This window comes from Plecotus auritus (genome assembly GCF_963455305.1).
Source record: "Plecotus auritus genome assembly, chromosome: 12".
NCBI classification, from domain to species: domain Eukaryota; kingdom Metazoa; phylum Chordata; class Mammalia; order Chiroptera; family Vespertilionidae; genus Plecotus; species Plecotus auritus.
Window position 1 is genome coordinate 21,574,134 of NC_137778.1, and position 12,579 is coordinate 21,586,712.

The window sequence follows — 12,579 nt, forward strand, 5'->3', positions numbered from 1 at the left end:
AGAGCTCTGGAGGAGTTTGGAGGCAGGAGAGACCTGCCCTGGGGACCAAGCATGGGCCTGACAGGAAAGGTGGAAATTGAGTGGAACCTCTACAGCCAGTCCAGGTTGTCGAGCAACACGAGAAGCAGTGGGTTGGGACCCTCTGAGGGAGACCAGATGGCTGAAGAAGAGGCGCAGGGGTCTTGGGAGCGCTTGCCTGGAGGGGTGGGGCTGACTCCCACAGCACCTGGAGCCCCGGCTCTCTGGGCAGATGCATGAAGGAGGAAGCTGCCTGGTGGCACATGTGCTCCCCACGGGGCCCTACCCCTCCTGGAGTACAAGGTGGGGTGGGGGGTTGAGGGGTCGCCTGGTACCCATTAAGTGCAAATTACTAATGTCTGAATAACATCCCTGAGAATCATGGCTTTGCCAGGATCTCTTACCTCACCCCGAACCCCTCCCTTACGATGTCTGAAAAATCTACTTCAGAAGGCATCAGCGCTCCCAAGAACATGTTATGCCTAAGGGAGGAGCGTTAGCCTCACTTCCACGAGACAGACCAGACGCAGGAAGAGGCAGGACTCCTCCCTGACAACGCTGACCCATCCCTCAAAGGAAAGAATGGTAGCAACTAAGCTGGTCCTTCTTGCGGGGACAGGAGGGAGGGGCCTGGGACCTGGAGGCAGGCCTGAAACAACACCCTCTCCCTCCCGGTCCCTGCTCCCCGCCTCTTCCTTTCTTGCCTCTTCCTTTCTTGCCCGCAATCCACTCTTGGCACTGAAGCTTCTGGAATCCTGGCGGGAGGCAGTGAGTGGGGGTGGAGGGGAAAGAGGGATCGTGTTTAGTGAAAGTGTTTAGCAGAGACAGGTGGGCCACATCCTGACATGCCACTTCCCCAACCCCCATTGCTCTTTTGGGGAGCTCTCTCGGCTCCCCTGGCACATGAGTTGGCGTTTATCCAAATATCTGCAAGCTGGTGTGCACGCTTCGGCTTTAAATCACTTGCTGAGCAGCCTGCACAAACTGGCCGTGCTCAGGGCAGCACCTCTCCGGCCCGGCCCTCCCGGACACTCTACCCGCCGGGTGTTGGCACCACTGGACGGGGCAGAGTCAGGCCGATCCAGGAACCCCAGCCAGCCTCCGGATCCTGTCCACCCTCCCTCCCAAGTCTCCCCTCATCTCCTCCCCACCCTATGTTCTTCACTCGCCTCACCACTAACCCACCCTCCATGTCTAGTGAGCTAATGTGTGTTTCTCAGGGCAGCCCCTCTCCAGAAACTGCTCTCACCAGCCCACCAGCCAGCAAGCGAGCCTTTCTACCTGTCCATGTGGTATGCCACTCTCGACTCAGGATTCTCCGGTGGAATTCTCCGATTGCCTTTAGAAGGAAACCTACAGCCCTAAGGCCATTCTCCACGTGTCCCCTGCCCACCAAGCCCCCTCTTTCCACTTCCCCCAAAGGTTGAGCTTTTCTTCCCTTTGTCAGGAACACTCAGCCCCCCCGGAAGAGCTGCCTTACAGGCCCAAGGCTCTGCTTGTGTTTCTACCACATGCCTACGAGCCTGTCCGTCCCTAAATGTCTTCATTTTGGTATCCTCACTGCCTGGCACATAGTAGGTGCTTAGGGAGGGCTCCCAGCGCCCTGTGCAGGAGCATCTGCTCTCAGCCTCCGTGTATCCTCAGGTCCAGAGCGGGGGTGAGGGGACCACCAGGCACCTGCAAACGCAGGAGGAAGAGCCCTGGGTCACAGGAAAGAGCACCCAGGCTTTCACTCTGCCCAAATGAGGCCGCGGGAGGGTGGGAAGCGCAGGTCACCCCCATGGCCACCTGGCTCCTGTTCTGCATCTAAGGCTCTGTTCACCTTGTTCGGGGAGACCCACAGAAGAGGCCCGGCTGTTTTCAAAAGAGTCAGCAAGTGAATTAAACGTAAGGGCAGAGCTGAGAGGCCATTTCGCATCCTTCCACCGGGGCGGGCCGGGCAGGGTGACCAAGGACCACAGGCCTCGGCTGCCCTGCTCCTCCTCCAAGAACGCAAGTCACCATCCCTCGGGCAGGCCGGAGTCAGTGCCTGCTGCCCGCTGGGGCACCAAGACTCTGAAGGGATGGGGAGGGGAGAGGGGAGGGGAGGGGAGGGGAGGGGAGGGGAGGGGAGAGGGGAGGGGAGGGGAGAGAAGAGAAGAGAAAGGTAGCGTTCAGTGAGCACCCAGGAGACACCCAGGCGGTCCCACCCCACCACCGCCACTGGAGGTGCTGTCACACCCCGCTTTACAAGCAAGGACAGGGACTGAGAGGCCTCCACCTGTCCGGGGGCTCCCAGGCTCGCCTCACCGGGGTCAGGACTCTCCCTCTGTGTTTTCACTGTCTGCTCAATCACAGCCTTCCAGGAGACAGGGAACGGAAGAACCAGCTTTGTGGTCTGGTTCCACACCAGTCTCTGTAGCTCACATGGTCAGTATCACAGACTCAGCTCTTACTTGGATGAGAATGATATTATGTGCCTGAGGGTTTACCATGGGCCTTATTGGTCGGGTTTAATGGCCGTAACTACTCTTTGAGAAAAGTAAGGTGCTTATCTCAAGGCCTGCTTTCCTGGACTCTGAAACAGAGATTAGTATACCATGTCCCAGGCACACAACCAATCAACGGGGAATCTGGGACCTGAACCCAGAAAGGGAGCCCCTCTGCTGGTCTTAAGAGGGCCCAGGACCGAACAGAGAGCTGCTTGCTCTGTTGGTTTCCCTGCCAGGAGACTCAGGGAGGGCACGGGGGTGGTGTTAAAAACAGGGGAGGCCTGGGAGCTCCCAGCCCCTTGCTCCTGGGCGGTCTTTGCCTCCTTCTCTTTAAGCCCGATTCCCTGTACCTCCCAGAAACGGAACCAGGGCCTCTTCTTACCTGCCCCAGACCCAAGGGGAGGGAGAGGGAGAGGCTGGGGCTGGTCAGGTGCTGGGAGAGTCCTGGCTGGGGAATGTTTCTCAGGAATATCAGTGTCAATACCTTAGTGAGCCATAATGACATAAAGATCTGGTCTGCACGAATCACCGTGGGCCTGACTATTCATCACTCTAGTAACAGCACAGGAGTGGAGCGGACCTCCTGTGGGTGCTCCACGTGAAGCAAAGGGCGCCGCTGTCACAGGAACGGAACCGGTGAGAGAGGCTTTTTAAAGTGGCAGGTGACTTAAATACCATCACCTGCAGGCTTACCACCACAAGATCAGCAGAATCAGTCCAGCCCTGCTCCTGGGGAGGAAAACCTCCCAGTGCGATGACTGCCCTGGCCAAGTCATTTCTCTGCTAGCAAGAGGGTAAATGAGCAAATGCCGCGGGGATGCGTGGGGAGGCAAGCATGACCTGGAAAGCTGTGGACTTGGGGGGTGGCTGCAGGGACACTCTGTGGTAAGGGGGTGATGGGCTACTTCTGAGGTCCCAAGCAATGTCCCTGCCCCACTCACAAGCCCAGGAAGGGGCACTGGACCCAGAGTCACAAGACTTGCTTGGAGCTCTAACTGGCCGAAGAGGAGATGAGCCCCCCACATCTCCTCTCTGGGCCTCGGTTTCCTTCAAACGAGGGCCCGGGTTGGTGTAGTCTCATGTCCCTTCCAGCTCTGACGACCGTGTAGATTGCTACATGGCAAACACTTGGCGAGAAAAATGGCCGTGAGGCCTGTGGGTGTTAAGCAAGCCTGGGTCTCTACTGAGGCAGAGGCCAGACCCACCAAGAGCCAGCCAGGTCAGGTGGTCAGAACTAGAGCCCCACCAAAGTGTCTAGGAAGTGCGCTGACACAGGGAGTCAGCCAGTACTATGAGGTCACCACCTCGTCCCTTCCGCACTGTGGCAGGCTTATGGGTAGTGAGGTCACGAGATGAACAAAATACCTTCCCTACCCCTCACACCTGGCTGACACCCCAGGTCTGAGTCAGGAGGAACCACAGAACCAGCTGAAGGCTCGGTCACTCACATTCACATGAGTCCTGTGAGGCTCATGCCACTGGCCTGCATCAGTGTTCAGTGGGCTCCTGCCCCATGCCAGGCTCTGCGCTAGGCATCGCAGGGGTACGTGGAGGAGGGCTGGTCTGTGCCCTAGAAGAGAAAGGGAGGCAAACCAACACTGCTCACCACCACTCAGACATCCGCGTCTCACCTCCACAACTCTGCACAGGCCATATCCCACCTGGCACTTCCTTCCTCCTCCCCCCACCTCTCTACCCGCCCAAGCTCTGGAAAGTCAGGAAGAGCTGGGTTCAAGGACCTCCTCTAGCATCTATGATAAAAGACAGTATCCACTGCTCAGACATATCTCATAAAGATTACATAGAACAGTGGCCTGTCGAGGCCCTTAGCAAAGTGTCTGGCATTAGGGGAGTCATTCATAACTGCTTGAATTGAAGGCCTTTGGTGACCAGGTAGCCTCCTGTGACTTTCCCCTTCCCTGAATTCCTGCAACAAGAAATGACTCAGTGCCCTGGCCTGTGTGGCTCAGTTGGTTGGAGCGTCGTCCTGTGCACTGAAGGGTGGCAGGTTCGATTCCCAGTCAGGACACATACCCGGGTTGCAGGTTTGATCTTCAGTCAGGGTGTATACAGGAAGCAACCAATCGATGTTTCTCCCTCTCTCTCTCCTTCCCTCTCCCTCTAAACCCAGTAAAAAAGAAACAAACAAAAAGAAACCATATCGGACACAGACAACAGGGGGGTGAGGGCATGAGTGGGGGGTGGGGTGGGAGGGCAATGGGGGTATAAGGACACATATGTAATACCTGAATCAATAAAGGGGGGGTGGGGAAAGACGCCAGCACTAGGTCCAGAGCCCACCCTAACTCAGAAAAAAATAAAAAAGAGAAAAATATTTTCTTATTTCATTAAATAGTCCAAAATGCTATTTGTTTAAAACAATTAGAATATCTGATTCTAAAGTAAATTTTTTTAAGTTGTGGCATTTAAACCACGTGAGTTTTACACATTATTTTTTATAGTAATTAATTTTTCCTTATTGTTCAAAATGTTATTGACAAGTATCTAATGTCATATGTTAGTTCAATTTGTTGTGAAAATGTTACCTATATTAAAAGTTAAATACTTGTAAAAATAAATTAAAAATAATAAAATAATAAAATTTAAAAAAGAAACCATGTCCTCAGGTAAGAATTTTAAAAATCTTTAAAAAAGGAAAGGAAAAAGAAATGACTGAGCAGCTTTTGGCCCTTTTCAAACCCCGCTTTTTCCTGGTGCCAGTTCTCCTGCCATGTGTAGCTCATTTCCCGCAAATGCAATGCAAACTATGCTTTGTACACAGTGGTCATTCAACAAATATTTGCTGACTGATTAGCCGGTGAAGAGTAATGAAGGTCTAAAATAACACAATCAATTTCCCAAACATACGTGAGGCAAGTAAGGGATGCTTCCGAGGAGAACGAGGTGAGCCAGGTCCTCAGCGCTCTGCCCCTTGGCAACCACTGCCCCGGAGAACCTACCCCACAAGTCCCTGAAGAAATGAGCCCTAGCCAGTCCGATTAAATGCCTGAGGCCAGCTGGGCAGGGTTGCAAAATTCTTCTCTCCCCCCACAACCTTCCATAGTCTTTCTGCTCCTACCCAAGATATTCATACCATGGGCAGGGGGCAGAGGCCAGGGGCCATCCCCTGGCCCAGGGTGGTGTGAGAGCAGTCCTTTGCTGGCCCACAACCAAACTTTCTCAAGGAACCTCAGAACAAAGATGAGAGGAGGGCAACCTGGCTTCTCAGCAGGGCCTCCCCAGGAAACACTCTGTTGGCTTGGAGTGGGGGCATGCTCACCACTGTAGGTTCGGCCAGTGACCTTCCTGACACGATCCTGCTTAGGTGGCTGCCTCACTCCCGACACCCCACTGTCTACCTAATCTCTCACCTCTGCAGACTTCAACGCTCCCATTTTCCTTTCTGATGTTGTTTTGCTTTTGCTCCCCCTCCCCCCTTTATTTTTAGGGACTGTCACTCCATGAACTGGGGAAAAGACCCCTTTTGGAAGTGGCAACCCTGATCCAGAAGTAGGCTGGGTCAGTACCTGCTGTGCAATCCACTGGAAAAGTCTGGGTTGCAAGAGGCCGAACACCTGAGTCAGCTGGAAGTTAAGCACTCTCAGGATATGAGACTCTTCTAGGTTGAGTCCATTTGCGGCCACTAAGGACCTATAGCCTCAAAGTGGAAACTGATCTCAGGATTTTTATGATGTTCAGGCCCACAAAGTCTCCTAAACCCCTGAGGTCCCCTAAGGTGTTCCAATTCCACGTTCAACATTCTTCCTCCCTCCTGCCCTAATCAGATGTTTTGACATCACTGAAATAGTGTGAAGAGCTGCTGAGAAATGGCACATTCAGGTGATGGGACCAGAGAGGCATGCAGACAAGTGTCTACATGTAAACTGGAGGTAAAATGGTTTTTATTCGTTTAGAAATAACTTCCCTGGACCATATGATTTCTTTGGTAACCACTGTTCAAGCTACTCAAGGAAGAGGTGGCCTGAGTTTGAAAACCATCTCCAAATGAGCTATTCGGCCACAAACAGTTGAGTTTATAAAAAAAAAAAAAAAAAATACCAACGGCACAGCAGGAGAACAGTGGTTCCAATTCTCCTCTTTCCAAGAAAGAGGCCTGTTTCTTAAGATGCCCACCGTCCTCATTCAATGGCCATCAATGATGAGGAGCCCTGCTAGGCCCTAGCATCACAGTCAGGAAGTAGCTCCATTCAGAGGCAGCAAGTCAGAAGCAAATCACTACCACCAAGCCACTCCTGCCCCCCAAACACCACCGGCTAGGCAGATGTGTGACACCACGGCGGTCTATAAGCTGTGGAAAGGAAACTCGGAGATAACGTCTGGCAAGCACTTAGGAAGATGTCTGACATATAGTGAGCACTCAGTAAATATGAATTACTATTATCACCGTATTCCCTCAGCTCTAAGTGTTAAGTTTTCAAAAATTTGAACATTTCTATAGTAGAGTACACCTTTCACTCCCTACACATAGGGGTCTTCTTCTTTTTTTTATTTTAAATATATTTTATTGATTTTTTACAGAGAGAAAGGGAGAGGGATAGAAAACTAGAAACATGGATGAGAGAGAAACCGATCAGCTGCCTCCTGCACACCTCCTACTGGGGATGTGCCCGCAACCAAGGTACATACTCTTGACCGGAATCGAACCTGGGACCCTTCAGTCCGCAGGCCAATGCAGTCTATCCACTGAGCCAAACCGGTTTCGGCCATAGGGGTTTTCTTATCGCTCTACCCCTCGGGCTGTTAGTAAATGAATGGGGTTTCCCACAATTGATGGGGCTTTTCTAATCAAAGCAATATGGCTAGAGTGGAGCAAGGGCCAGACACACACTAACCGGCTGCCTTCAGTCAGGCCTCTGAGCTCACGAGGGTAAAACAGAAGGGTCTGAGAGGGAGCGTGGACCAGGGGAAGAGAGGAGGTGGCCCAGAAGCTGAGAGCTGGAGGCAGCAGGCCTGGAACTGACACAGGAAAACTGCCTCAAAGGTAAAGCTGAGAAAGGACGTCTGCGTACCAGCTGGGTCAACTACCCATGAGGGGGGCCAAGAAGGAGGGGGGCAGAATGAGTGTCAATTCCTGTTCTCCCCAGCACTGACCCACAGCAGCTGGGGAGCCTGGCAGGAAGGCGACGCGGCTCCCTGAGCAAGAGGACGGGAACTGCCACAAGGCTGGTCTAGAGGAAGCCCTAAGGTGTCAGCCGAGATGGAACAAAGGAGACCCAGCCGCAGGGATGGGGGCAGTCAGCCGGGAAAGGGCGGACGGGAAAGCAGAGCAGGTCTGGGGGCCCAGGCCGCGAGGAGGGAGAGAAGCTCAGACAGGGGCCAGGGGAAGACAGAGAAGCGAGGGAGCAACAAGGGAGTGTAGGGATGTGAAACTGGGGGAAGTGGGAGGGGCAGAGAGGAAGAGGTGGGCGGAGGTGATGGTCCGGGGGAAGCGGGTCGAGGGGGAGGGGCCCTCTGCGGGGCAGGTGGGTGGGGAGGGTCGGCCCGGTGGAGCCTGGGGTGCGGCCCTTCCCTCCTGCCCCAGCTTCTCACCTTTGACGTCGTTGGCCAGCGCCTTCCACATTGGGGCGAAGGCAATGCAGTGGCCGCACCAGGAGGCAAAGAACTCCACGGCCCAGGCGCTGCGGGAGTCCTGCAGGGCGCCGCGCACCGAGTCCGCCTGCAGCAGCGTCAGCGGGTCGGACGGCGAGTAGAGCGCCGAGCGCGGGGCCGCGCCAGCGCCGGGCACCGCCAGCAGCAGCAGCAGCAGCAGCAGCGACGGCGGCGGCCCGGAGCAGTGGCCGCACCAACCCATCCTCCGCGCTGCGCCCACCACTGCGCGCAAGTTTCGGATGAGTTGGTGCTCGTTGGCGCCGCCTCACCTCCTGCCTCCGTCCCGTGGGAGGAGCTACTTGGCCCCGCCCCCGCCGCCCTGCCCTGCGCTTCGTCGCCCTGCCCCTCCCGCGGCCAAAGGGCGGGAGAGCGGGCGGGGGCGGGGGCGGGGGCGGGACCTACGGACCCACGTGCCTGAGCCCAGGCTGGACCGCGAGCGCCCCCTTCGCGGTTTACCGAAGCCTCGGAGGCCCGCTGGTCCGGCCTTGGATCCAAGGAAGCGGGGAGCGCAGCCCAGGCCCTGGAGCCCTCATCCCCACATGGAAGGAGTGGGGCGTCCGCGGGTCACAGGCCTTGTATCCAACCGAAAATGAGTTGGAATAAGCGATAAGACGTTGTAAATTAAAAACAGGTGGGAGAGAAGACGGTCCGGAGGTAGGACAGTCTCTGAGTCTCTCACCACCATGACTCCCACAGGGATCAGAAGTGTCCACACCGCCTGAGGCCCGTGACCACTCAGCTCTTTCCCATACTTCAAGGGGCCTGTAGCTTCCCTGTCTGTGCATCCTAGACCCTGTGACATCCCTGTCTGCACACCCATCCACGCCTCCTGCACAGAGCCACTCCTTGGCCCCTCAAGAGGATAGATAGACCTGGGGGAAAGCTGATGCAATCTCTAGAAGCTGACCTGGCGCTACTGGGGCAGTGAGTCCTAGGGTCTTGGGAACCATAGTATGATCTGAGAAGTGAGGAGCAGGAGCTTGGGGGGGCACATCCCTTAGCCCATGAGTTTCTTGCTCTTTGAAAAGGGGCATGGTTGGAAGAGGGCCAGAAAGCTCAGAACCCCGTTCTAATGAGGTAACATTTGAGCCAAAGACCCAAATGCGATGTTGGAGGAAGCCTTGTGGCAATCTGGGATGAGGGCGCTCCAGGGAGAAATCTGGAGGTTGGGGCTTTTGTTGCCTTCCTGTGTTCCTCTTCTCTGTGCGCAGCCTTGAACTACACAAAGAAATTACGTGTTGACCGGATGGAGTGTTAGTACCTCCCCAGCTCCTCCAGCCAACTCCAGATACTGGGTACCCTCTTCCCTCACTTCTAGCAGCCACTGAGAGCAGGCCTGGCCCAGGGTCATCATGATAGAAGGTTCTCTAGTAACCTTGGATTCCAGGGGCTGGAAGGATTCCAGTGGCCGGATCAGGTGCCAGTAAAAGTCAAATGCCTTCAAATGTCTTCATTGTTAAGCAGTAGTTATTTCCCCCGGGGGCCTGATAATTAAGGAGACCATGTCTGCTAAGCATGCCGGCCTGAGAAAGACACCCTGGATGAGTACACAAAGATGTGCTTGCTCACATATCTGTTTCAGCGTCAGAAATGGAAAAGAATGCAAACTGCTTGAATAGATTAGAGGTCCTTTCTTGGCAACGGGGCCAGAGAAACTGAGAGTTATAACATCTGGGGTTCCAATATCTTGGAACAGGGACTTTTGACGTTTTAGTCTCGGAAGCCTTTGTTTAAATAGAATCTTGAAGGGAAGCTTAAACAGACAAAAGCAAGCTGAAGGTGTGGCCTAGAGTGAGTCCCTCTTTCTGTGGTCTTTGGGGCTTCTTGGGAGCCCAGGGCTCCCCGTGTCACCGTGTGAAAACCACTGGTCTAGAACTGAGAGCAGAAAACGAAAGAGTCACAGTTTGCCCTGCTTGCCCTTCCAGAAGCTTTGTGGGATGAAAAGGTGGCAGAGAAGGAAATCTACTCAGGAATGGGGTACAGAGAGGGACAGAGTGCTGAGGAAAGCATTGAAACTGGGGGCACTTAGGAGTACCTACCCAGGTCTCCTGCTCCTCTTTTTTTAAAAATATATTTTATTCATTTTTTATAGAGAGGAAGGGAGAGGGATAGAGAGCTAGTAACATCAATGAAAGAGAAACATCCATCTGTTGCCTCTTGCACGCCTCCTACTGGGGATGTGCCCACAACCAGGGTCCATGCGCTTGCCCAGAATCGAACCTGGGACCTTTCAGTCCGCAGGCCGACGCTCTGTCCACTGAGCCAAACCAGTCAGGGCCCTGCTCCTCTCCCTACAAGCTGTAGGAAAGTGGGCCAAGATGAACCCAATGAGAATAATAATAGCATTAGCTGATACTTTGCACCTGCTATTCTAAGCACTTACAGATATCACTCATGTAACCCTCACTCCAGCTCTACGAGGTTGGTGGTATTGTTATCCCATTTTTACAGGTGAGGGGACTGAGGTGGAAGAAGCCTGCTGACTTTGGCACTTGTGATTCATTCATGCGTTATGCATGACATAAGAGGGAATTGGGGAGCCGGTGAACCAAAAATGAGGTAGATGGTGAGAGGAATGCAGCTTATACACAAATACAGGTAATTATCATGAGCAACAGAATCGTTTTGGGTGAAATATGTCATCCCATAGCAGAGCATTAAGTGTCTTGCCACTTACTCATTTGCAATGAGGATCAGAGAGGCATGTAGCCGGAAGGCATGCAGCAACAGAGAAGGGACCTTTGCTTTGTGCCTTCACAACTCACCTCGAGGCCTTCCTGACGCACCTTTCCAAGCTGAGGTGGGCTAGAAAACCAGCACTGAAAGCCACAGAAGAGTGCTTAGAGTCTGTGTGGGTCAGGCACAGAGGAAAGTGAAGGCACATTCAAAGGGCTTGCTGAAGGGGGTTCATGGGGTTAACCGTTAACTTACAGAGGTGTGTCAGGGTAAGGGGAACTGACCAGAGCTGTGAGGTCCCTAGCACCCAACAGCGGCAGGAAGTCCTTTCAGCGCTCTTCCCCTGGACGGGCTGAGGGGAGGGAACTCTGTGATGAGGGGGTGGGAGCTGCAGTCCAGGAAGAGGGCCGTCCAGCTGGGCCTGTAACTGCCACCAGCACAGGGAGGCAGGGAGGCACCAGGAAAGTCTCGCTTTGACCTCTTTCTCCTCCATCCTCTGTTGTCTTGCTGGGGCTTCCCATCGGCCAAACCCTGTCAAAGCCAGAGTGTGAGGCTGCCCTGATGATAGTCCATAAAAGTGGGCTTTCAGCACAAAAGGCAACTTACAGGCGGCGGGAGAGAGGAGAGGACTGTGCCCAGTACAGGGTCCCTAAGCCTGGGTCCTTCTAGGCCTCAGAAATGAAAACGGACAACTCGAAAACCCCAGCTCCTCCTCCTCACCTGTCCACACGGGGCCCAGTTGCCCTATTCTCTATCTGGAGGGGAGACTGAGGCCCAGCAAAAATGAAGGGTCTTGCTCAAGGCCCCACAGCAAGGTAATGGCAGAATCCATTTTCTGTTAGGCTGTCACCACGGCCGTTGCAGCATTGAGAAGGGACATTTGGGGCAGAACCCTGTGTTCAGAGGGAGCTTCCCTGGCCCCAGGTTGAGAGTGGGAGAGGCATGTGTGGGGACAGTGCATATATGAGAACTCTGTATTCAAAGGAATAGGCACACACACACTCACACACACACTCACACACTCACATGGACACGCTAATTATTAAAAGTTGAATGACTTTGGCTCATGCTGTCTCTTTTTTTAAAATTTTATTTATTGATTTTGAGAGAGAGAGAGAGTGACATTGATTTGTTGTTCCACTTATTTATGCATTCGTTGGTTAATTCTTGTATGTGCCCTGATCAGGGTTTAGAACCCACAACCTTGGTGTATCAGGATGGTGCTCTAACCAACTGAGCTACCTGGCCAGGGCCTCATGCTGTCTCTTTTGATGGAAATAGGCAGGGCAAGCGGGGTTAAATGATGGGAGGCCGGGGAGACTGAGGCTCAGGCAGGCTAAGAAAGCTGCTCCGGGTTATGTGTCCAGGAAGTAACATACTGGACCCAACAGACCACTCACAGTCCTGGTGCCGGAAGGAGCGGGGGAGAGAAGGAGGCAGCAAAGGCCGCCCCTTCCTGGAGCCATGCTGTTCTACCTCTGCAATCTGGTGGCTTCCCACGTTCCAAGATAAAACATTTTAATCTTTTCCTGTCTCTTTGAACCTCCAGCACCCTCATAGCCTCACAAGAGACCTCCCTTCCGTCGTTTTGATGACACAATAGAAGCCATCAGATGAGAGCTCCTTTCCTCCCACCATCAACCTGGCACCTGTGCTCACCTTGGCTCCCAGCTCCTTCCTCCCATCAAGGCCAACCCCTCCCCTGGGGCTCTGGGTCAGGGCCCTCTCATCGCTCAGGGACTTTCCTCCACCCGCCCTTGCAAAGCTAACTCTGGTCTCCACGGGGTGGGTTTCTCCAGCAAAC

At 53.9% G+C, this 12,579-nt stretch overlaps 1 protein-coding gene across 1 annotated transcript in view; it reads right to left on the reverse strand.

Moving 5' to 3' along the window:
• QSOX1 (quiescin sulfhydryl oxidase 1) overlaps positions 1–8,374 on the reverse strand; it is a 38,728-nt gene extending 30,354 nt beyond the window's left edge. The window contains exon 1 of the mRNA XM_080647805.1: positions 8,040–8,374. Coding sequence (XP_080503931.1) covers positions 8,040–8,301 — 262 coding nt within the window. The 5' untranslated portion in view covers positions 8,302–8,374. The remainder of the gene's footprint in view (positions 1–8,039) is intronic.
• Between the last annotated feature and the right edge of the window lie 4,205 nt (positions 8,375–12,579).